The 26,175-nt window shown below is 45.1% G+C and overlaps 1 protein-coding gene across 7 annotated transcripts in view; it reads left to right on the top strand.

The window, feature by feature from the left end:
• Window positions 1-26,175, top strand: part of CDK18 (cyclin dependent kinase 18) — a 1,155,230-nt gene that overhangs the window by 120,754 nt on the left and 1,008,301 nt on the right. For all 7 annotated transcript variants that reach the window (XM_085624142.1, XM_085624143.1, XM_085624144.1 and 4 more), the window contains one exon: window positions 16,386-16,544. In XM_085624142.1, coding sequence (XP_085480268.1) covers window positions 16,424-16,544 — 121 coding nt within the window. In that variant the 5' untranslated portion in view covers window positions 16,386-16,423. The remainder of the gene's footprint in view (window positions 1-16,385; window positions 16,545-26,175) is intronic.

Here is a 26,175-nt window from a genome sequence, read left to right as displayed (position 1 = left end):
TCCTCCAAGGAGCATAGGCCCAACACCTTTGCCATTATCACTGGCAACAGAGCTAGCTAATTGAGGAGGGGCTGCTAACTTTTCAAGTAAGATTAATCTTTCTTCAATGCTGGCCAACTTCTGTATCACAGGGGCAAGGAGGTCAGTAATCAATAACCCCAAGCGTTTACAAAGATCATCCTCACTTGGTGAGACTTGTAATACTGCTCAGTCATTATACGCCGTGGTGTTGCTAGAGAGTGACAGAGAAGAGCAAGCTTTATTATTCGTTACCGGGGAGGTTATTCTGGGAACAGCTTTGTGTTGCTCGTTGATTTTGTTTCTGTGCCACACCTTTTCTTTCTGGTTCCCTGATCTAGTCCCTTCTTGCCCCCCTGGTTTTTCGTTACTGTCTGGCCTCTAGTACTAACACCAGTACTCAGTGTCTCCGGCTCTTGCTCGATATTGAGACTCCGGTCCTGGGCCGACAGATTAGGGTTCTTATTGCTGATGGATCCCGGTGAGTCAGCAGTGGTATCAGTCGGTCGAGGGACGATGGGAGTTTCCGGGCCATTACTCAAGGCATTGACTGTACAGTTATCAGGCTGACGTGCATAAAGAGATTGCGGGTCCAGGGATAGCCTCCGTTCAGTTAATGCAATCTCGTGCATCAGGGCAGACTCAGCGCGCACAAGGAACGCGTCTAGGGTCCCCGTCACCCCTGAGCCCACCCATACTTTGTGACTATTCATTTAAGTGAGTACAGTCAGTTTACTTAACTTACTCAGCTCGGTACAAGTTAAAGTCCGTGGCTGCAAAGAATGCGGATTTTAGAGGGCTGGCCCAGCCCAGACTCTTTCAGGCTCTGACAGGCACAGACAGGCCCGCCCTTGCTCCGCGCTGTGTCCCGCGCGCGTCCGGCGCCATGGTGGGAGAGGCTGCGCTATAAACTCATTGGCCACGCCTCCCCCTTACTTGCAGCAGCTGTAGGATGGTACGGTGCACTCTGGGGATTGCAGTCCTCAGTTTGTGGAGCTGTGTATTAGGCGCTGGAGTGGCGGCGTAGCCCCTGGGACCCTTGTCCCACCAGGGGTTCACTCAAAGGAAATTACGGCAATGCAGGCTGCAAGTGGGCACAGTGGACAGACAGCACAGTTCACTCAAGTCAATAACCAATTCCAGTTCAGAGGTTTACTTTTTAGGAAATTGCATTAGAAGCATTAATAATTCTGCAAAATGTCGTAAACAACTTAACATACATCATTAGTAGGAGCACAAAAGAAAAATGCAAGAGTCTAAGAACAGGTTACAACTTCAATTTGGAGACTCAAATCTTTTTTTTTAAAACAAAAGCAGCAATCATTCATCAAACAAACTCACTTAGCAAAATACACATAGTTTCAAATCCAGTTTTACAAAGTGACACTGCCTCATATTCTTCGGTATTTTAAACTATGCATCTTCAACAATAAAACACTGATCAGATAAGTCTGGGGCCCTCAACTTACATATTGCATTTGTTAGTTTCTAAGAAGAAAATATAAGCCCCTCTATTCCTCTTTCGCATAATAGCTAAAAGAAAGAGCTTGAGTTGGTTCCCAACGAATGTTCCAGAAAGGGAATCTGCTTCCAGTTCCATTCTCGTGAGAAAAGGCAAAATAAAATTGCTAAAACATTTCACCAGGACTGTCTTTCTCTGCATCTTGTCAACTGCATCCAAGGCAAGCCCTTCTGCGCCTGTCCGCGGCCGAGACCAGCGCCAGGAACCCTGGATCTTCAACCATCCATCGCTACGACACCAACACCCTCCTCGCACTCAACCCCGGAAGACACATTGACTGCCAACAGGCCTCAGCAAACACGACCCATGGCCAGTTCTCCTGCCTCCGTTGCCGCCGGGCCGTCGCCACCACCCCAACTCATATCGCCACCAGTACCACCCTCACCTGTATCCTCCTCCTCGTGCACTCCGTACACAAACACGCCATGGAAATCAGGAACCTACTAGACTCTCTCTCGCCCGACTTCTCCTTTACCGAGACCTGGGCCAATGCCGCTTCCGCCATCCCAGACCGCCCACAAGACACCTCAGCCTGCCTCCACAAGACCCCAGCCAGCCCACCATCTTCGAATGGACACCAATCATGTCCATGGACACCGCCGCGGCCACGAAAGGCATCCACTCGGGGGGGGGGGGAGGGCTCACCGACCGCCTACCCCCGCACATCTACCACAGCCGCAGACACCATCGCGCCCCAACTGCAACACACAATTCCCGCCACCTTCAAAACGGGCACCTTCCCAGATGACTGGAAGCGCGCCAAAGTCAGGCCCCTACTCAAGAAGCCCACGGCTGACCCCACTGACCTCAAACTACCGGCCCATCTTGCTTCTTCCCTTCACAGCCAAAGTGACAGAAAACAGTCAACAGGGAACTGACACGATTCATCGAAGAGCACGCCGTCCTCAACCTGTCCCAATCCAGATTTCGAGCCTACCACAGCACCGAGACCGCCCTACTCGCCGTCACAGACGACATCCGCACCCTCCTGGACCAGGGCCATTCCACGGCCCTCATCCTTCTCAACCTGTCTGCAGCCTTCGACACAGTCTCTCACTGCACTCTAATTACCAGACAACACAACGCCGGCATACAAGTAACTGCCCTAGACTGGATCCGCTCGTTCCTCACAGGAAGAAGCCAAAGGATCAGACTACCGCCCTTCCTCTCCTCCCCAACGGACATCACCTGCGAAGTCCCACAGGGGTCATCTCGGAGCCCGACCCTCTTCAACATCTACATGGCCTCCCTCGCAGACATTAAAATTCCCTGATTGATTTGACCTCACGGTACTGATGACCAAACTAGTAATAGAACATGAGCTGCACTGTACCCTACAGCCACAACATCCAGTAGTTGGTGACGGTGGCACCAGATGTGGGACACCCAAAGATCACTGCAGCAGGTGTCTTGACCCTGTGGGAAATGTTAAGACCCAGTCTCTTTGAGACCAATCAAGTAAGCTAAAACACATTTACTGTCACCTTTTGTCCTTCTTGCCTCTTTCTTTGCAGCACAATTGATTTTTAATAAATGCACAAGTTGTCTGTCAGACTAGTTTTCACCCTCAGCCCCTTGTGAGTCACCACCTTTCCCTCTGAGCGCTCAATTTGTGGGGTCCAGGAGCATTTTTTCCCAATTCCTGCACTGCTCTCTTGCCATCTAAATGTCATACTATCCGTGCACTCATGCTCTGTGCTTGTGAGGATCCCCATTGGATGCTCTCTGCGCGTCCATGTATATTAGCTGTTCACGAGTGTAGGCAGAAGGAGCACTTTGGTATTTTTGTATGAATTATTCACGTATGTGGAATTTCGTGTGATCGAGGATGTGGCCTCCCCGATCCCGTCACAATACGCAAAATTATCGGAGCCGGTCCACACGCACTCCTCATCTCTGATGCGCTGATCTACAGTGAAACTGGGGGACTATTGCCACCCGTTGTCATGGCAACCGCAGTTCCAGAGACCGACACTTTTGGATCCAAAGTTTACAAGATTATCCGATTATTTGGGTTCTCGGCCTTCCTGGGCTCAGTAATTGCTAATCAGGCGGCTGGATGCCTCTGACGGCCACCGCATCCCCCGGGAAGGCCATACCTCTCTTGTCCATGCCTCCATTGCTAATTTAGAAGGAGCTTCGTGTCCCCCCGATCTCCCTCCCCCGTTCTCCCGCACTGCGGGGCTCTAATACATTAGAAGCACTCCTATCCAGTGCTGAAAATAGATGTACTCTCGGATTCCATACATTTGGGGGTGAGGGGGGGCGCGCAGAAGAGGTGGTGGACACCATGCTTTCTGATAAGTGGCACTCTAAAATAAATGAAATAAATTGGATGCAATATAAAGTGCTATTGCTAGAATTACTCGTTAATTCAGATGCATTTAACATTCTTACACTGCATGTCTTACACACAGGTAGAACAAAATCAAAATCTGCCTCCAAATCATTGTTTCTCTTAAGCACTTGTGAACTGATAACAAGCGGAGTTCCTTTGTTTCCCTCCATTGCATTGGTAGACTCCAGATACCTCCCAGTGATGCTACTCCGACAAAAGGAGGACTGATAGCCCTTTAATTGAGACCTTTGTTGTGGGTCCAGCAGGTGTCAAGAGATGGTAGGGTCCGCAGCCCCATCTGGTTTCATGCTTCATCATAAGCCGTCACATCCCAACATATAAGCTCACTGAGAGGTGCGCTTGATATTATATATTTAGTGGGATTAGTGGGGCTGGTCTTAAATGATCTCACCTATTGTATAAATAATATATTCCTTAATTGGTCAAATAAGAATAAAAAACAAAAAAAGAATGTTACAGGAGGTTAATATACATATATGCACAGAGAATTATATGTCAACATGTTTCATCCGCTCTGTACTACCACTGGGGGTCCCTAGTCCTTTATTAGGACACAATTGATGCCTAATTTATAGGTTTATTGTCCTCAAAGTTATTGTTAAGGTACATACAACATATGTTCACACACAACACTTGCACATTTTTCCCTGCAATTTGCAGAGATACTCATAGGATAAGGAAAGGAACATCTCCCTGTTGTCACACATTTGTCACAGGTTAGATGTCACAACTAGCAGCATTCCTTATCCCTGTCACATACCAGGAATTAGACAGAATTCAAAGGTTGACATTTAGTAGAGACATGGTCTTAGTGTGTGTTAAAATCTGGTGACAGAACATTCTGGGCCAATTTACCTGAAAGACGACTCAGTGGCAACTGGCAAAGCTCAGGGGTGGCGGGGCTGGCTCGGGTCACGGACGGGGGGGGGGGGGGGGAGGTGGGGGAGGTCATACGACGAGGGTGTGTGTGTATGTGTGTATATATATATATATATATATATATATATATATATATCCAGACGAGAACTCCATGAAGGGGGCCCCCAACCCTGCAGGGCAGCCTCTGTTGACGGGAATGGAGAGACCCGTTGAAGCACGACGTGCACATATCAGAGAGACACAGAAGCCCGATGCTGGATTCCATCAATGCATTTATTCGTCTGGGAGAAAGCAGCAATTTAAAACCCTACGCGTTTCAGCAGATTGCCTTGTTCACAGGTGAGTAGGATTGCTAGCAGTATTGGCATCATATCACGTGGCTCAGCGTTTTCCTGCATATACCAGCATGCACCTTCATTGTTCTTGCAATTCTGTGATAAGGTGCGCATTTAAATAACACTCAATAGTGTCACTGCACCTTGCACAAGTTCATTTTCAAAGTGCATTTCTTCATGTTATTATTTTTAGCGCTATATATATATATATATATATATATATATATATATATATATATATATATATATATATATATATATATTACTTAAAAAAACCATAGGTTTCACACATGTTATAGTTATCTGGACATTTCACTCGTGAAAAACCATTGAAATTCCCCTGTTATAGTTAGTGCAGGCAACTATAACTCACGCGACCGCAATCCTCTGCTGATGACGTCAGATATTACATCACTGTATTTAGACACTTATTTATCTGTCTTCTTCCATTCATTTTTAGCTATACATATATTACAAATATTTTTTTTCATGAAGACATATGTCATCAGTGATGTAATATCTGACGTCATCAGCAGAGGATTGCGGTCGCGTGAGTTATAGTTGCCTGCACTAACTATAACAGGGGAATTTCAATGGTTTTTCACGAGTGAAATGTCCAGATATGGTTATTTACAGTGAATTTGCAAGGTTTTTTAAATGCTAATTCCGAACTATAACGTGTGTGAAACCTATGGTTATTTACAATGAATTTGTACGGTTTTTTAAATGCTAAGTTATGTATTTATTTTAAGGTTTTTCTCCATGTGGGCGCACGTACGTTACGCAGTTCACGGAATTTTTCCGTTTCGACCGTACGCGTACTCCGTGATTTTTCGCAAAAAAATTAAAGGAAATTTTGGCACTTGGGGGTCCTTCTGGGACCCCCTGACAAAGGCTAGGGGGTCAGGAACTGTCCACCTTGCCCCCTTTTCACGTTCTCCACCTTTGTTTTTCACCCCCTCAGACTGCGAGAGACAAAATGGCGGCTGACACTTCCTGGTTTCGACCGATTCGAAGGTTTACTAAGATCTAACAACCAATCAGAATCTCGCTTGCGCACGGTAAGTTTTATCATACGCGTACGGTGCGCGCTTATAGATATATGCTATTTTCTCAGGAAATACTGAACAGATTTACACCAGACCTGCAAAAGGCACATCCCTGACCTGAGGACTACCTCTCTGCCAAATTTCAAGTAATTCTGTTCAGCCGTTCGGGCTGTAGCTTGGACTAAAGGTCCTATGGAAAAATGCATGGGGAAAACTCGTTTTGGGACCCCCCCCTTTTTCTCAGCCCCCGCTTGACGAATCCCCCCGAGACTTTGAGGGAAGGAGCTGAGCGCCCCACCTATTTTGAAAATTTCGCGAGTATTCGTCAATCTGCGCCAAAGTTATTCCAAATAGAATGTTGCGGATTTCCTATGGAAACACGATCCTAACTATCTACTGGCGACCGCCAATAGATATTGTGTGTGTGTGTGTGTGTGTATATATCTATATCTCCTAGCTGCCGGGTCCTGTGTCTCTGCTCTCCTCATGGAACAAGGACTGCAGCCTCCACTGACCAATCATAACGCTGCAATGCAGAATTGTGATTGGTAAGCACCCAGGCTTCCCTTACCAATGCGATTCGTTTTGAGCGCCAGGTTTGACGCTCAACCAGGGAATGGGGGCCTGGGCATGTTCTCCACGCAGTCTGTAATGCAGCCTGCGTGGAGAACCGGGAGAGTGCGCATGACTGGTTTGGGAGGGTGGAGAGGGCCGACCAAACAGTCATTGCGCACCTAGAATTGGGCAAACCACTCCTGCCCTGAGCAGAGCAGCCCAGTACACCCGCCTGCCAGCAAAGCAGCATGAAATGATAACGGAGCGTTTTTATCCTTTTATCTTTTGACTATGTACCCACTGCTTAAAAGTAGTAGGACGATGCTCCTTTGCCATAGTGGAGGAGCCGCCGAAAAATGTATACCACAACTTAACACAGGGGCGCAACGTCCATTGGGCTCAAAGGGCTTCAGCCCCGCCCGCATCGTGTCAGCCCGGGCTGAGACAGCTTCCCGGGCACACACAGCCGCACCGGAGTACTTCACATGTCTTTAAAAGACCATTTGCTTGTTAATGAGGATTTGTCATTTTTTCCGCCCCTTCTTCGAGCCCCTGCATCTCCACTCTGCCTACTGCTGGAAGAATTAGCTGCCCCGAAATGTTTTCTTAGCTCCCCCTCCGAAATTTGGCTCTAGTTGTGCCTCTGACATAACATCATAAAAATCTGGGCTGGGAACACAAGGCTATTCCACTGATTTTACAGCATAATGATTCTGAGGTATTTAAGACTGACTGGAAATAGAACGGAACATTACTCGGATAGCAGAACTCAAATCGAATCAGTGATCCCTCTCTTACTCGAAGGTGTACACAAGTAACTGTTTGGTATGATATTGACATTGTATTTAGATAATGCTTTGTACCCTTGATTAGTCGCTGAAGTGCATTATCGAACGGTTAGCACACTGGGGATGGTTAATTGTAAGAGTGTTAAATAACAGTGTGGCCTATGTGGGAAGAATGTTAGTATTGTGCGTGACTGACCACAGCAGTGCGCTGAGCCTGACGCACAGCGCAACACATGCCCTGTATTCATTTACATGTTTTAGGATTTTAATCACATCTGCCCTTAAGAGGATTGAGCATACACAAAGTATTTCCATCAGCGGCAGTGAAGATGCACACCATTTGCTGAAAGTATTGTAAAATAACTAATCCTGCAGAGTGTGCTCTGATGTATGGAAGTGGGAAGGCAGTTGTGGTGTGGTTGGGAATCTTGAGCTCTGCTCCTTATGCCTGACCTTGGTGCTCACACTCTAACTTGACCATGGGAGAATTCCCAGAAGTCTGTGTGCCTCTAAAGGCTTGGAGCGCCACTGTGGAGTGGCTATGATGGGGTCTCCAAGAAATCTCTTCTCTCCAGAAGATTCCATAACCGCACAAGCAGAGGAATCACAGCGGTGAACCATGAACAGGCAGTCTCGGACTCTCCCCCACTGTCATCGTGAGCCTAGGGAATAAAAAAATGTGCACAAACTCTACGTTTGCCAAGCCATGTACTTGATTGGTACACCGATTAAAAACTGCAACCGGACTGTTGGCAAGAAGTGCCTTGGTTAATAATGGATATTGACACGGAAATGAACTCTACTACTTTGTTTGATCAAAGAGCATTTCAATGATTTTCTTTCAGCACTATTAAAACAAGCATTTGCAATGCAACAGGTCCCGCATTTACGCAAGTTTGAGCTATTGGCATTGTAAATAACCATTCCTTTTTTGTTATGGTTTTTAAACCTAAATAAAATGCATTTCCATTTTATATTGCCAATAGCTTAAACTTGAGTAAATGCGAGACCTATTGCATTGCAAATGCTTGTTAAACTTGTTAACACTTTCTGGGCCTTGGTTACAGTACTTTAGTACAAATTTAGCTCTCAAATATATCAATATGCCACAGAAAATTGACCAGTCCAGCCTTGCAAAGGTCCTTCCATTGTGCTGCAACACGTGTTGTCGCATTTTTAACAAATTTGAACCGTTTGAGCTAGAAACCATTGTGTTATAATGCGGCAGATAATGCGGCAGATGGTGGGTTAGGTGGCAAATGCGGCAAATCTATAATCATACGAAAATCGGCACAGATGCACAATACCATGATTTAAGTGGCCCGGATTATAATACAGGAACCCCGTGCTATCCTAATCGGAAACCAAGCCAGCGATTGGTTAACCTTTATCAATCCCAGAATTCGAACTCCAGCTACAGAGGTCAAGGGGCACAGGGCACCCCGTTGACCCTGCCTGACTTCGAGCCCCAGTCGCCACAGGACTCTAGCGCTATAGCCTCCGGTAGCGCGCACTTGAACACATTCCGAAACCCCTTCATAAACAGACACAAGCGGTGAGAAGCCTCATACAACAAAGACGGCATTGGCGCATTCTGTAGATCACACCTGGTGTCAGGACGCTACGGCGGCGGCTTGCAAAAGTGTGCACTGGGTTAATGAGTCCTCAGAATATCCCAACACTTCCAAACCGAACATTCGTGCTTTTTAATAGCATTTATCCTAGAAGCAGAACATGTGTTGTCAAGAGTACATATTCAAAGCATCGAGAGAAAGGAAACCTCTGACATGTATCTAAATGTAGGGTTGACAGAGCCGACCAGACTCCTCTTTGTCTGTGTGAGTGCCTCCCTCAGCATGCCATGGCCTCACCAGCCACTGCAGGCAGAGGAGGGGAGATCTGTGGAGTCAAGGCGCTCCAAGGCCGCTGACTTTTCTCCAAGTGGTATCCCCCTTGGAAGATCAAGAACTAAACAAATGAGTGGCCCGTTTACCCAGTTTCATACAGGGAAGGAGCATTAATAGAGAGACTACCTGGATAAAGGATCTACAACATTCGCAGCCAAGGTCTCCTCTGTGCTCAGACTGCATGCCCATACAGGTTATGGCACCTCTGATAAGACTTCTGAAGGGCCAAGGACAGACCTAACAAGGGGACACAAATGCTATTCGTTTCAAAATTTTCTTTTAAGTGTCAACCTCTGGAAAGGAGTAAAGGAAAAATAAATGACCCCGCAAGACTTGTGAAACTAAGACCAGTGAGGAACAAGTAGAGATTCATAGTAAAGGAAGATTGGAGGGAGCAAAGGGTACATGTAGTGAAGAAACGGAAGGTGTGGTGATCTATACGGGATACATTTCACTTAGCCTAAGGGAGAAGGTACGGGGCTTGGGGAGAGCAGACAAGGACTTGTAATAGAAATCCGTTTGCTCTCATAGTATGAGAATGTTCACCTTTTACAAAAAAAGAAACCAGAGAAGCATTTTTCATGGCTAGAAAGCTATGAATAATAGCAGTGATCAGCTGTGATTGAGTGATTTAGTGTGTTATGAGCTCGTCTGTCAGACTAAAGCCGGTGGTAAATGTGTGCGCAGGTTGTGCTCAGTTATTCACATTGGTAGTGAAACGGGTACAGATTTCATTGGTAACTGTTTTCACCCTGCCTGCCACCATGGTCTGTCACTGCAACAATGGTGCCCTTTTGTGTAAAGAGGAGGCCGTATTTAGCATTTTCAACTCCTCTTGCAACTGTGAGAACACTTGCATACCACAGCAGCGGGAAGTGAACTATTCTTAGGCACTACACGTTGGATAGAAGGTGAGCTACTCCTAGAGCAAAGTGTAACTATGTGAGCGCTCAAAATAAAAAAATAACGATCTCTTCAAGGTGCTCTGCATTTGAAGAGCGAGAAGTAAAAAAAAAGACGGCAAAAGTGAAAGCAGGGGTGCGCGTTAAAAAAAAAAAGACGGCAAAAGTGAAAGCCGGCAAACACGCGAGTGGTGCGTGCGCAGCACCGCCAAAAGTGAATAATCACGCTTCAGATGGCGCCTCAGGCGCGGAAAGCTGGCAGCTGTGCACGTTCACGCTCGTGTGAACGCAAGCTTTAGGCCAGCAAAAGCCGATGGGTAGCACTTAGAAAACCCACTTACTAAATGTCTCGCCTGAGACAGCATATGCGGTGGCTCAGGCGAGACCTAAAAAACTGTTAATAGCGCATATCACAATCTGAATTGTTAGATGCCTCAAGTAGGAGAAACCAACTACTACTCATGTCAATGGTTTGATGGTATCCACTCTTGAAACATTAAAGACTATGGGGCCGATTTACGATGCTGCCTGGAAAGTCTCCGTCCCATGGTTGGAGCCTTTCCGGGCCGCATCGTAATCGCCCGCTCCTTTTTTTTTTTTTTTTTTTTTTTTTCCGACTGCCGCATTACAATGCTGGTGGTCGGAAACTAAACTGGCCTGTCATTCTGGCTGGCTTCCGACGGGCTCAAGGAGCCGTATGGCCAGTAGGAACAGACTCATAATCCCAAGGGGTGAGCCTTTCCACCCTTTTGATTACGATGCACGGTTTCCGGCATGATTTCCATACCTGCCTGTCTGACATGGAAACCATGTTGTAAAGCATGTTTGGGGGCCCCCACAGGGCCCCCTTGTGTGTTCGGGCTCCGGTTGGAAGCCAAGGGGGCAGCTAAGGTGCCCCCTATTGATCCCTGCACACCGTGGCAGGCACCTTGAGGTGTCTGCCACAGGTTCAGGGATGAACAGCACCTCCCATTTCCCTATGGGAGCATGTACTACGGCCGGTTTACTGCAGTAATGCATGCTCCCATAGGGAAATAAAGGAATGCGACTGAACAGTGTTCGGTCGCATCCTAATGAGGCAGTGGGGACCACCGAACAGAGGTAGATCAGTCACGATATCTAGGTGGTGTAAGGCGGACTTCCAACATCATAATTAGCCCCTAAGTATGCACCTATTATTCACCCGTTTAATCTGCAAGTACATTTTTAGACACTGTACATGGTTGTGGTCTGCAAAACTGAGTAGTGAATATCATTATGCCTAAATAATTGAGCTTCAATATCTAACAAAGATATAAAAGTGTAAGTGCATATAGGAAAGTATAGATGTGTTATTCTTAACTACATCTATGTACCTATCGTAATGGTTCATATGTTGTGTTAGGTATACAAATGTCATGCATACTTGTCAATATTTTTGTCCTCCATATTTTGGCCACAATAGGGCATAATGATATTCCCTACTCAATTTTCAGGGATCCCACCCTCTGTGCGGCTTTGCATGTGATTTTAGAAGAGAGCCATACATTGAGCACAATTTGTCCACAACCGAGAATTTGCCACGGGTCAGAGTAGCATATGCATCGTGGTCTGATGCCCACAGGTTGTATGTCACCATATCGAGGTAGGCAATATTGACCTGCAACAATATCACATTCACACTGTCCACTATCGCTGTGTTTTCAAGGTAAGTATATATAGAGAAGTATAGATTTACTATTCTGAACTTCACATCTACTTATTATGACAATATTCTGGATTGTCATATTCTGGATTCAGTAATATTGTAGGTTGATATTTCAACCATGAATTGTGACTTCCCACCCATGTATTCAGCATTAATGAGACATATAATTTCCAAATATGGACAAGAGTATTTAGATGAGGTGTGTCTGTGTGTATGAATAATAATAATTAAGCATTGCGGGTGGGGTTGGAGTTTGTATTTTGCTGGCCTCACCTACAGGTTACTACTTACTCCACATAACAAATTTAGCCTCATTAGTCCCCTTAGATATGTATTGTAATCACAAGTTTATGCTGCATGCATCAACATTGCTGCCCATGGCGTCTGAGTGCTCTGATGAGAAACGATTACCACAACACTCCCTAAACAATGAACATTGAGTGCTCCACTTTTAGTAATTTATACATCCAACAGTTCAATGACCAGAGTAAAGTATTTTTTCTCATTGAAGCTTGTATTTTTGTCAGGAAAAACAGCTGACAAGTGTTTTGTAACACAGTTGACTTTTTTTCAAGGCTGTAATAACATATATACAGATATATCAATCAATAATGCACAACATAATAATCTTGTTCAAGATATTCTTTAACAAATAAGTGCTGTTAACTACATCCATATATAGTGATCCAGAACTAGGAAGGAAAGAGAGCCTCTGACCCCATGCCAGTTCCTATTCCCCATGTTTTTTACTGTGAGCATCATGCGAGAATGGTGAGAGAATAGAACAGTAAACCCAGTGCAGACTCACACTTACGCGTGAGTCAAAGATTCAGCAACTATTTGTACGAAAAAATAAAGAAAAAGAATAGTGCCTTAGCCAGGAAGATGTGAGTTTGTGAAAATAATGAGACCAGAAGTTGTATGTCATATGGCTGACCTAGAAGAGGCCGTGTGAAAATAGAGACCAGAAGTCAAAAGTTATATGACTGACCTAAAAGCAGCAGTTCAGTATAGCTTCTTGGCTAAAGCATTATTCTTTTTATTTATTTGCATCCAGTATTTCTGCAACCAGTAAATGTTTTTAAGAACTGGCCTATGAACTAATAGGTCGGTTCTTAAAAATCTGAATCGTAGTAGGTTGGAATCTGGCCTACTGCATACATATTAATGTGGTAGGTCGAAAATTCAGATGCACTAAGCTTCATTTTCATTGCAAGGTTGTTGGCCTGCTGGGGGTCAGCAGATCACTGTTGGAAATGACTATTTGTGTAATGTACGCTGAGATTTTTTCCTTGACCATTTTTGCTGGCTGTAGAACTTTGTGCATTTTACTCCTGCTAACCAGAGATAAGGTGCCTGTGCACCCCCTTTCATCATGATAAAATTGGCATACCCCTTATTGGCTATTTCTCTTGCCTGGTAGGGCCAGATGTATGACCATTTTTAGCTGTTGTAAACCGGGATTTGGGCCGTTTGCAACCACTAAAAGGGGTTTTGTAATGTACTAACCCTATTTTGCGAGCCGGTATCCTATACCAACTCACAAAATAGGGTTTGAGAGTCACTATTAGGAAGGGGCGTGCCAAGGGAGTCTATTTCTAATGAGGAGTCGCAGGGGGATGTGCAATTGTCGCAGTCGCAAAATAATCGCAGTTTACCACCTACTTCAAATAGGTGGTAAGCCAGTCGCAAATAGGAAGGGGTCCCTTTGTGAATGGTAGCGGACCACTGCCTACCCATAAAAAAAAAATAATACAAACATTTAATTTTTCTGAATTAAAAAAAGTTGCTTTATTCAAAGGCAAACGGACATGGTGGTCTACTGACCCAAGCAGGCCACCATCCCTGTGTTATTGCACATTCTCAATAGGTTGCAAATTGCAACCTGCTTCAGGAATATTGAGGCATGTCAATTACAGCCCCATTGGGAATCACTAATGTGTGACACATTAGTACATTTCAATTTCCGAGTCTCGAATTGTGAGTCACAAACCATCTCAATTAGAAGCTCGCAAAATGAAATGTTCGTACATCTGGCCCAAAGTCTCTAGGACATGGCACAAAATTATACCCGGGCCTGTAAGTTAAATGTCACAAGTGGACTACAGCACCCATTATGCCATTCATTACGGTGACAATTGAAGCATGAATGCAAGCCTGCCACATGTAGCCTGACTTAAAATACAAATTAACCTGAAACATACCTACCTTTGGCAGGCCTAAACCTTCAAAATATTAACTCCTCTCAATATGTTTTTCTCCTCATAAGGCAGGGTGCATGGTATTCAAAAGTAAGCCATGTAAACGTTTTATGTTCAACATGTCCCCACAGTGAAAGGGCTCTGAAAGCTATTCACTGTAGCAGGGTTGGCTGTTCTATAGGAAGCACTAGGATAAACTATTAAATGTAATATTGCTACCTCTGGCTAGGCCAGTTATTTTTCTAGAGTTTTTCAACTGCTTATTATGAGATCAATTCACTGGTGAAGTTGGATTTGCAAAAAATGTTTTGGAAAAAGTACTTTTTGAAAGTTACCTCTTCCCTACCTACAGCCTTTGGAGGCCAAGCTGTTGCCTGGCAGCTGAATAGCCCCCTGAATGAGGTATGAATCCGTTCCCAAAGCTGAGATAAAGGCCTTTGGTGTGGGAAGGTGTTCTGCTCTTGACAGGATGACCATCTGGCTGAAACCATGTACTAAATTAACTTCAAAGAGGCCTACTCTTTCACAGGAAATGTTAGCTAATACCTGCGATCTGTTGTCCCCTTCCCCGAGCCAGACATGCTCTAATCCTAGTGGGAGAGGAGCTGCACCCAGAATTTGTTTAAAATGACCATGCCTTCGCTGGTGCCACCTCTGGGCTAGGTGCACTGGTTCTTCAGAGGAGGAGAAGGGTTTCGTCATCTTGAATTGAGGCAGAGAGGGCACTGTGGGATTATTTGCAGTTGGGTACACAGGAAGTGCTGTAAAAGTGGGTATTGCTGCCCCTGGGAAATATTGCCCTATTAGTTAGGGAAGGACCAGGAGTCACCCCATCCACAGGCTTGTTCCAGGCATAAATGTGGCACTCACACTACCCTCCACAGAACAGTTCCAGGACCTGTGGAAGAACAGAAGAGGAATGGATCTGTTGTCTTTGACCCAAGAAGAGACTGGACTTGCTGTCCCGCTGGTAGCCAGGAAGAATTGGATTCCAAGGGTCATAAGAACCTCCGTCCTGTTCAAGCTACAGGGTCACATCAATATACTAGGGGCCTTGTCTGCAATGGCCCAGCTGACCAGTTTCAACTGGACCTGCTCTGGACCCTGCTGCTGGCTTTTGCTGGAGTAAGTCTTGACCTTCAAGTGCTGTCCCCAGGGTCCTGCACCCTTGGCCGGTGTTAATTTCACTGGGACTTGGAAACTATTTGGCTCCAAAGGCCTCTGGAGGACCAGGACCAACCTACCAAGTTGATTGGACGAAGGGGAGTTGCTGCTGGACCAAAGATTCAGGTTGCTCCTGCTTGGAGCGTTTCCACAGCAGAATTATTTTTCAGCGTGACCTCTCAGAGAAGGTGGTCCTGTGGAGCCCTCTTCGGCTACAGCTTGCAGGCTTACGAAGCTCGAAGAATCCAAGCTGTCAAAAATGGACTAAGTGCGAAAGTAGAAATCTTCACCTGACGAAGGTGTGAAAAGGGTCTTGCAGGCAATGGACCTTCCTTGGGCTCAAAGTTCAAATTTCTCTGGCTTGAAGCTTTACCGACAAGTCAACAGCTTCACGGAGACCTCAGCCAGTGGCTTTCCTATCACAGGATGCCCTCTTCAGTGACAACCAGCTGTCTTGCCTCTTTAAGGATGTTTGTCTTTCATTTCAAAAAATGTCAAAAGGTCAAACATCTGACTGGGTTGAACCTGGTTTCTGTGTGTGATCCGCGCTCCATCACACTGGTCAAATGCAGCCAGATGACCGTTGTTGGCACTTCACTCTTCTTGGTATTTTCACATTTCGATTTTTAAAATTCATAACTTTGTTTCCCCTATTGTATTTTTGTCCTTTTGGGTCGTATAAAATGTATTCTATTTTTTCTAAATTGGTTTGGGATTTCATGTTGAACATCCCAGTATCCCTGAAAAGCGGCTTCGCCACAATTTCTCTTAATATATATCCCATCTGCCAAAATGTAAGTCAGGACTTAAGTTCTAATTGAGGGTACCAGCACTGACTATGGTTTTACAGCAGACACAAAAATGGAAATTTTCCAAACTAGATATCGCGAATAATTTTACTTCGCTGTCTTCTACCTTTCGACCTCTGATACACTTACTAACCAGAAGTCGAGATGATTTAGCTATGAACAGCCTAGAACCATATTGAATGTCTCGGTCTCTTGTGTTTTTTCCCACAGGCCTTCACCACTTATTTCTTAAGATACGGAAATAAGAAATGAACAAGATGAAAAACTTTACCCGACGTTTTTCGCTGTCTGTGCCCAGGACGGAGACCATTGAGGAGTCCCTGGCAGAGTTCACCGAGCAATTCAACCAGCTGAACAGGAGGAATGAAGGTAAAGTTCCCATATCCAGTCTTTCTTCATCATTCACCTAGCTTAATCTGTAAGATATGTATTCATTTCTTCCTCAACCATAAATAAACACTAGGATATCCCTTATAGTTAGAAATTAAAATGAAACCAAATAAAGACAGAGGTTAACACAGACACATGCACACTGCGGACAGGCCAAGAGGTTCCCCCACACACAGGTAAACGTAGGCAGTCGGTCCCTTCCATGAACACTCACGCATGCACTCACAAACAGGCAGTTGCACACAGAACACACACAAACAAAGACACATTTACCACAACACAAGCATGTACAATCTCACACTCTCTCATACACATAGACACAACACACACAAACACCACTAAAACAAACACATAAAACACAACCTAGCAGACAGACACAATGTGACTGGATTCCACGTCCTAGATTTACTTGGGAACCCCTGGTAGACAGACCATTGGTTCCTGCTTAAAAGTGTAGAGGGGAGAAATCTCTTATCAAATTAGATTCCGCAGTTCAAATAACCAATGACTCTAAAGAAAACCGACTCAAAGTTCTAAATTTAGTTACTTCATTGCAATACCAAGAACTGGACATACAAACACCTCAGAACGAGGGTGGAAAAATACATTGGAACTAATACAAAGCCAAACCTACGGGCAAAGTTTAATCTATGAAACATGCAGAGAATAACCAGTTCTAAAGTCAGGACGCAGATGATCACTGTGCCAACATCAAGAGTATTCTTCATTTGAGGTTCGTAATTAAAAAGTATTAGTCTGTCCCTACACCACCACTAACATGACATCCTTACTTAGCATTTCCCCTGGCAAGTTCAGGAAAAAGGTGCCTGCGCGTGAAGACTTCCTAAGAAGTGCACTCACGTTGAATGGGTCAAGTAGCATAAAGCTACAGAGCTTGTTCTAAGATGCTCCCTCTTTCTCAATCAGATCTCCTCCTAACCCAAAAACCACTGGGGCACTGTCCCTAATTCCCACATCAAAATTCTAGGACACTCCTATCCGTGCATCACAAGATCATCTTATCCAGCTGGACACCTCCTCGTAGGTAACTTTCCAGTTAGTTTCGATCCTCCCTATGGCTCAATGACCTTGAGTCCCAGGCCTACTCCAGTGAGAGAACGCCATCCCACGTTTTCAGCACTCCTTGTTCAAATGTATCCTCACCTCTCTATGCCCAACTCTTAAAACAAAAGCGTTATTCTAACAAAGATGAGTTTCTCCACCTGCAACAGAAACTTGAGAAAGAAAAGATTCAGCATACACATGAACATTTCAAATGCTTCAGTTATGAGGGCCAGGAAGAAATACACTTGAGGCTAGAAAATCTGCTATCCTAAATCACCGTAGATCTTCATTAAACACACATCTACAAGAACATTGTTACCGTGAACGTTTAAATCGGCGCGTTACATGTTATTAAATTAATTTTTTATTTGTCACTGGTAAAACGAACATTAAGACTTTACTATTCAAGGCACAATTACAATGTTAAGTCCTCCACGTTGCACAAAATCCCTCTATCGCATTACTTTACACAGTATTACATTTCACATTCTAATGATCAAATGTTAACTCAACAAAAGAATATATGCAGGTGCAGACTATTCGTTATTATAATGCACCTCTTCAAATTGAAGAGCAAATCGTGCTCTATCAGTCCCCCCCAATATCAATCCATCAAGAACCACTTTATTCGATTATTTAAAATCATAGAAGTATACAGTACATGATTAACAGTTTAAAAAACAATCCAACAATTTCATAATTAAAAAAGATAATTTATCTCGGATCAGATTTATGAAAGCTAATTTCCTCCATTGCTGCCTGTCTGTTCCTTCTTGACCTAATAGCTGCAACGAGGAAGCTGGCAACACCAAACATAGTTGCAGGGGATTCCATTAATTGTAGAAACAACAATGCAGGTTTAGCTTGTACAAAGGCTTTCCCCCTCAGAATAGGGAAAATAAACCTTTTCCTCGCTTCCAGGTACAATGGACAAAAGAACATAGTGCATTGTATCTTGAAAAGAAAAATCACATTTACAAGGGGCCATGTCTTCCGGCCTAGACCAACCCTGGGGGACACTTAATACTGAATGGATCTGGTTGAAACGGAACTTAGTCAATAGCCATCTATGATAAGAGTTTGTAACAGTTGACAAATATGGGTGCATAGCCATGTTAAAATAAGCAAGAGGTGAGCCCTTACTGTAGGTTTACATAACTCCTGGGATTCACGCTCAACCTCGCAGTGCTTAATATAATAAGTTTTAACCCACATTAAATCGGCTTTACATAGGCCTTCGGGATTGGTGAAAAGCTCCGGGCGTCCAATTTTCTTGGATATCAGTTTAATATAGGACAGCCACTGAATTTCCTTCATGTTATCTAATTTAATACAATCTTTCAGGATACTATGGTTCAACGTAGGATCCGAATTCAACCAGGTTCTGATCCATAACAGAATTGGAGCAATTTTTATAATGTCAAATATATCCTGTCCCCAATTCAAGATGGACCGAATGTGTCGCAGTGGATTGGGGGATACCAAGAACAGCACGTAAAAATGTATTCTCTTCTATTTGTATGGAATCAGGTTTAATGTACCCCCAAATTGCGGCCCCATACCTAGCTATTGAAACCGTTTTAGCTTGGTATAATTTTAAAATAGCCTCACAGGGCTTCCCGCCCAGCCTTTTCGCGAAACCCAATATTGCAGCCGAGGAGCTACGCACCGCATTCACCTTGATAGATAATTGAGGAGCCCAGGTACCTTTATCGTCAAAGACGACTCCTAGGTAGGTGAACACTTTCACTCTAGTGATAACTTCTCCATTGCAATAAAAGGTTTTGGGGAGGTTCTTTCCCTTACCCAGAGCCATAATGTGGGATTTACCATCGTTAACCACAAGGTCCAAAGATTTCATAAAATCCCCAAAAGAATTCAATAATCTTTGTAGCCCGAGCGGAGTCCGGGCCAATAAAACTGTCATCCGCATAAAGAAGTACGGGTATAGGAGTACCTTCTACCCGTGGAATGTCAAGAGATGCAGATAACAATTTATCTTCAAGGGAATTTATGTACAATGTGAATAACATAGGGGCAAGAATACAACCCTGGCGTACCCCTCTACCAGATTTAAAACTAGCAGTACATTTCCCCTCCTGGGTCATCCTTATTGAGGCTTTCAAATCTTTATGTAATTGTAGGAGAGTAGGGTCTGCTATCCTATGGTCACCCCAAATTTTTGCTTCACTGGTTTTTGACATATTGAGGCTGTGGGCCTGCCAATCAGACCCCCAGCCTGCTGTTCTCTCTACTAAATTTACACTATGCACCCTAGGTGCATAACCAATTGGAAGTGGATCACCCTGTGAGCCCCTGTACCAGTGTACACTAGGTACCCAGGGCATTGGTGTATCTAAGGCCTACCAGGGGCTGAAGCATGTATTGTGCCACCCCTGGCCTAACAAATTTGACACAACTGGCTGATCACTCAGCTGGGGTAAGTTGGTGTAACCACCTCTTACTTAGGTGTAGTATACCTAACCTTAAATGGGACACATGTTAACCTATAAGTCACTCCTATGGCAGGCCTTAACAATCCTGAAGGCAGAGTGCTTGGTTCCATGTGAGCTGAGCCTGTCTGCAGTGGTCGGAACAACTTCCTTCTACTGTTTCCAGATATCGTCATACCATATACTCTTAAGTGCATTATGAACCTCGCGGTTAAATGCTAACTTTGGTTTGGCTTTATCAAAACATGTCGAGTAAGGTGTCATACGAATTGGAATACTAACCCCTCGCCAATTCTGGCGACGGGGTTAGCATTCCACCCTTCTAGAGGGACACGACATGTACAGTACCTGAAACCCGGGTAAAATCAGACATAGCCTCAGCTCCACAAAATGGATGCTGCCACCACAGACACAAGTCTGCCCTCCTGCTGCTGGGAGTCCTTCCAGCTTGGGAGGTGTGGACAAAGGGTTTCCTGCCAGGGGCCAGACAGGATTTTGTGTATTGGTCAGGTAGGGCTTGAAAGAAACCAGACATGCCTGTGGCTCACAAGGAGCCTCGGTGCATATGCCAGTTCAATCCGGTCCTGGGGCACACCAGTCCCGGGCCTGGGGTGAGCTGGACAAAGGATTGGGGGTGTAACCACCCCCTTCCTGGTCCCACCCTTAGGGAGGGACCTAGCAGGTAGTCCGGCCCCTAGAATCCGCTTAAAGGTAGGAGCTGTGGCCTAAGACTTCAGACATCCTAGAATCAACTTGAAACTAAGAAGAAGACAGGAACTTCGACGCTCTGCCGCACAGAGGACTGAAGCCAATCTCCCCTGTGGTCAGGGAGTGACCACCTTGCTAACGCAAGCACCATCCAGCGAATCAACGTCTGCTTTGCCGCCGCCTCCCGCCGGAGCACGAGCCCAGAGACTGACAAGACCTGGACCTCCAGACCTCTCACCGCCCGATCCACAGTCCCTGAAAAGAGGAGACCCGTGGAGGCACCGAGACACGTGGAGCCAGCCATCTTGAAACTACCACGACAAGCTGCAAGAGCAACAACCGAGGATCCCTCCAAGTTGTGCTTTGGGATCTGAAGCCCAACCCTCGAGCAGCATCTGCACCAAAGGTGAGCCCTCCAGCATCTCCACGATCTGCGTGGGGCCCTTCTGCATTTTGCCACTCGACGCGCCTAACCGGTTGCTGGCCCGCTGGCTAGTGGCCATCTTGGCGACGAACTTCAAGAAATACACCGCTGGTCTGGTTGCTCCAGACTGGCCCTTGCTCCCCTCCAAAGGAGCAATCCCTCTGACCTTGCTGGTCAGAACCATCAGCCTATTTCGTTTTCCACAACAATTGCTTTTGCCAAGGCTTGTTTGCTTCGATCAAGTTGCCGACAGCGCCGACAGCGAGAGCCTGCGTGGGACAGCTCGTGAACCGACTCCTGGACGTCGTCGACCTTCAGGGACCACGTGGCTGCAGACACAAGCTACACCTTTCTTCCTGTTTGCACCCGACATCGCCTGGTACCCACCTGGTGCCACGCTGGTCACTGGCTAGTGACTGAACACTGTCCCCTCTGCTTACAGGTCTTCTACAACTCCGATCCACTCTTGGATCCACCGCATCCCTTCCGGACCGCCCGCCTGCAGAATCTTTGTCCACAGGCTCCATTGAACAGATAGAAGGAACCCGACGCACATCGAGGCCTATGCACCCGCTTCCTGTGGGTGAGGTAAAGCTGGCACTCCGGTGCCCAAGTGTAGAGTATCATCTCTAGTGTCTGTGTTTCCAATCTTGAGTTCATAGTCCACCCGGAAGATCCTCTTTGCAGTAACTTTGTAACTTTTACGCACCCATTAAAATCCCATGGGAGCACGCGTGTGACTATTTGCTCTGCACACGCAACCCGTGGACCTCCTGGTCACTAACTGAAGTTAGCTCCTTGTAGGCCCAGCGATTCTAGAGGCCCTAGGCCTTTTCCCTTTTCTGTTCGTGGTATTTATACCACTATTTTAGTATATGGTTTGAGCGGCCACCAGGGCCTATCCATATAAAGTGCAACTTCTGTGTATTCTACTGTAATCTTGTTTGACGATTTGTGCTCCTGTGCTCATAAAGAGACTAGGGGTTACTTTGAGAAATAAATACATATATATTTTGAATATATATCTGTGTGGTGTCCTTTCATTGGTATAAAAGGGGGTTGCATTTGGTAAAACAGCTTGCTTAACACGTTTCACGAGTTTAGCCTCAAAGACTGCTTAGCCTACGCTACCACTAGGGCAGCTGGTCCGAAAAGGTTGACTTACAACCACACCATAAGGGTTGCTTGGCATGGTACAAGGTGGTCACTAGAACTAGTTAACATCATATACCAGGCCAACTTCTCACAGTAATTCTGCCAGAAAGTACACAAGGGGCCTATGCAGACCCAAATCCAGGAGCATAGCCCAAAGCTTAGACCTGTTAACCAGGTCAAACGCTGTGGACAGGTCCATGAAACCTAGAAATATCGAGCCCCCTGAAGCTTTTGTGTACTTTGCAACAATTAGGTGTAAGTTAAGACATTGATCCTCTGTTCCCCTCCCTGATCTAAAACCATACTGGGCGTTGGAGATTACTCCTTTCTCTGTGGCCCAATTTGATAGCCTAGCCAAAATAACCTTTCCTAGGATTTTAAATTAAGAGTCCAACAGGGATATGGGCCTATAGCATCTTGGGTCTCCCCTTTGACCCTTTTTAAACACAGGGATTATAATCGATTGGGACCACGACTTAGGGGAGCTGTTACGGCCGCTGAATTAAAAACATTTAACAATATTTTAGCCCAGTACTTGGAGTCAGCCTTATACACATCAGAAGGCACCCCGTCTGGGCCTGGCGCCTTGCGCCTGGCCGTATCCTCGATGGATTTCTCCACCTCTTCTGTAGTAAAGCTAATAAGAGGAAGGGGAGGACTAAAAATTGGTACCACAAAGGATTCCAGCTCAAGGTTACTCCCATAGATTTTTTCAAAGTGACCTAACCAATCCTCCTCTGGGATATTCAATTCTAGCACAGAGTTCTGGGAGCCAGATAGCAGAGGGGAATTAATAATTTCCCAAAATTTAGAGCGATCTTTCAGAATTGCTTTATCCATTAGGGCTACCCATGCATCTGGTTTAATTTCTCTTTTACGTGCCTGAATTGCTTGCGAATACTCTTTCCTTAAGAGGATAACTAGCCCTTTATTTCTAGGCTTGTCATTAAGGGCTTTTTTAAGTCTTTTATGAGCTGCGGAGAAATTATAATTAAACCAACCACAGGCAGGGTTGCTTTTTTTAACACTGCCTTTCGTAGTGAGTTCATTAGCCACTTGTGAACAAATAGCTTCTAAAGCAGTTATTACATCCCTGCCATAAGATGGCGGCTCAGCACATATGCTTAAATGTGGGCCAACCTTTAAGGTAATTGACTTAAAAAAATCTTCAGGGATTACCTTACTCAATTTTAGTCTTCTCCCCTGATATTTAGCTTTCACAGTAACTATGGCAGGACTCAGTTGATTTATCCATAAGGGGGAAAACATTAGCTAATATCATTACCACCGGGTTATGATCGCTAAAACAGGAACGTAGAGCATTATAAAAATCACGTACCTTAAAAGCCCTGCAGATAAAAATATGTAATCTATAATAGATTCACAGTCCCTAGCATCATACATGGGGACACGGGAATTCTTGTCCGGGAACCCCACTTCGTATAGTTCATTATTACTCAAAAGGGACTCCAAGGCTTCCCCTTTGGAACTATGTTCAAAATGTTGAGGGGTTGTGAATTGTGGGCCGTCCTTATCTCTATAATGGCAATTTAGATTACATAAATGGACATTAAAATCACCCATCAGGATATAATAACAAAGTGGATTGATTGTCTTTATAGAATTCTAGAAATTTTGACAGTCAGTGAATATGCTCATTAGGGGACTCTTCGTTCTGAGAATTATAACAATTCATATAAGCTTGGTGTTATTTGCCAGACTTCTAGAATAAGGCAATTATAGGAAGTACATACAACCTTATTAAGTCTTCCTATAATATTTACAGAGATCAAAAACATGAGACCACCCCTATCTCTTCCTGCTATAGATTTTTGGGCCGGAACAAAATAGGAAGTAAAACCATCAATCCAGAAATCGCAGTCCTTATCCCAGGTCTCTTGGAGGGCTATAATCTCATATTGTTTTAGAATATTTAGCCAACCACTATCATTCTTTTTAGTCCGTAAGCCCGCAATATTCCAACTTAGCAATTTTACCGTTTCCCCTGTATCAGTTACAATGCTATCAACATTAAATTGTGAGTTTCCATGTCCCATTATTGGTTCTACAATACCTTGATAACCCAGAACAGCCGGGCTGGCACTTCCCTGAATCTTAGGGGCCTCTCGTCAATCACAGGCCTCCAGGCCCGAAAGTGCCCCAAATCTATTGTGGGTGGTGATGTTAGGACCATACCCACAATGATTATCAACATTAGACACTAGAAGGGCTACAGGCATCTGGTGCTCCCTGGGAGTAAATGGTCTGAGTCTCACCTGACTCGGGGAACTAATAAGGTGCGTATAAAAATAGCCCAACGGGCGCACACTAATACTGTTAGCATCACCCATCAAAGAAGCTGCACGTAGCAGGACTGACATGCTGGGGGTATCTAAAATTAACTAACACAATCCCCACTACAGTCTTTTCGGGATGGGCCAACCCACTTCGTCCTTCTAGTAGATAAAATGTGGTCTGCTAGGTATGTCGGGAAACCGCATCTTCTATTGAGCCAAGACACAGTTTTGTTTTTTAAAGACTCGTGTGATTCCTCACGGGGCTGGGCATGCTGATTTTCTAAAGTGGGCACATTTGTCAAGACAACCACATATGGCGCACAGTCTGGAGGAAGATTAGTAAACCCAATATTTGTACTCTGTCTAAGAGTTGCTGTACCTCCTTGTCCCATAGATTGCTTACCTAAACCGTTAAATGGTATAGAATCAAAGGGGGTAATTTCTGGTATAACGGGGCACTGGGTGGGATGCTGAGAAGAATCACATATTGTGCCCTTGGAGACAGCAGCAGGACCCGTAGCCAGTGCCTTGAATCTTTTGCTACCAGACAAAAGGTTCTCTAAGAGAGCTCCAAGCCTCTTGATTTCCAAGTTAGCCGTATTAATTTGAAGCATTAAGGATTGAGTGTGCTCGGCTAACTTGGCTTCAAATTTAGCCTCTAAGGTACATACAAGTAATGCAAATTGGTCTGGTGATAAATTAATACAGGCTGAGCTAATGCCTTCCTGCAATACGGTTCCATGGGCAGTACTATTTGAGGATTGGTGCAGAATTTCCGCTATTTTTTTAGTATGCTTTCCCCCCCTTTTACTCGGTTTTTTCCGACAAGCTCTCACAGGACTAGGACTAGGGGATCTTCCTCTAGATCAATAGTGGTTTTATCCAGAAGGTCCATCAGAGACTCTGGGTGAACCTGAGCTTCGACCGTTATGACAGGCTGGGTGCTCATACCAATTGTATCCTTATTTGGGCTACCAACCACAGAATTGGAAATAATGTCAGAAGAGGCAGGAAGGCCCCCTTTACCAAGAGATGCTCTCCGGTCACTATTGATTTTGTTAACCACTTTGACTAGGTAATTATCAATTAGACCAGTTCCAGCAGCAGATTTATCATGTTTGCCAATGGGCATGGTCAATAGTGGAGTATTACAAATAATACAACAGTGAAAAAAAATCAAAAAGGGACAACCGCGCTAATGAGGATGTCCTGAATTTACGCGGAGCCTACACAATAGCATGCATAATTATTCCAACATAAGGACAGGCGAGGACCACTGACTGACAAAGTCTTCCGGCCCCTGACGGCCACAGACGGCTCGCCCTTTGCCCGGGCTTAGACCCGGCGCTGCCCGCGCGCTGTCCCGCGACGCGGGGTCTGTGCTGCAATTTGAAGCGCCTCCAGGCGCGTCTGCTACCTCGTCGGCTTCCGGCTTAGGCGCTAGGTACCCTGGAGGATGAAGTCCCCCTCCTCACAGCGGCCACAACGTTGGCAAATGCGGCGGCAGG

The sequence above is a fragment of the Triturus cristatus genome, chromosome 1_1 (assembly GCF_964204655.1).
Source record: "Triturus cristatus chromosome 1_1, aTriCri1.1, whole genome shotgun sequence".
Lineage (NCBI taxonomy): Eukaryota > Metazoa > Chordata > Amphibia > Caudata > Salamandridae > Triturus > Triturus cristatus.
Note: the sequence above shows the minus strand (reverse complement) of the source record. Positions and strands in the feature narration are given on the sequence as shown.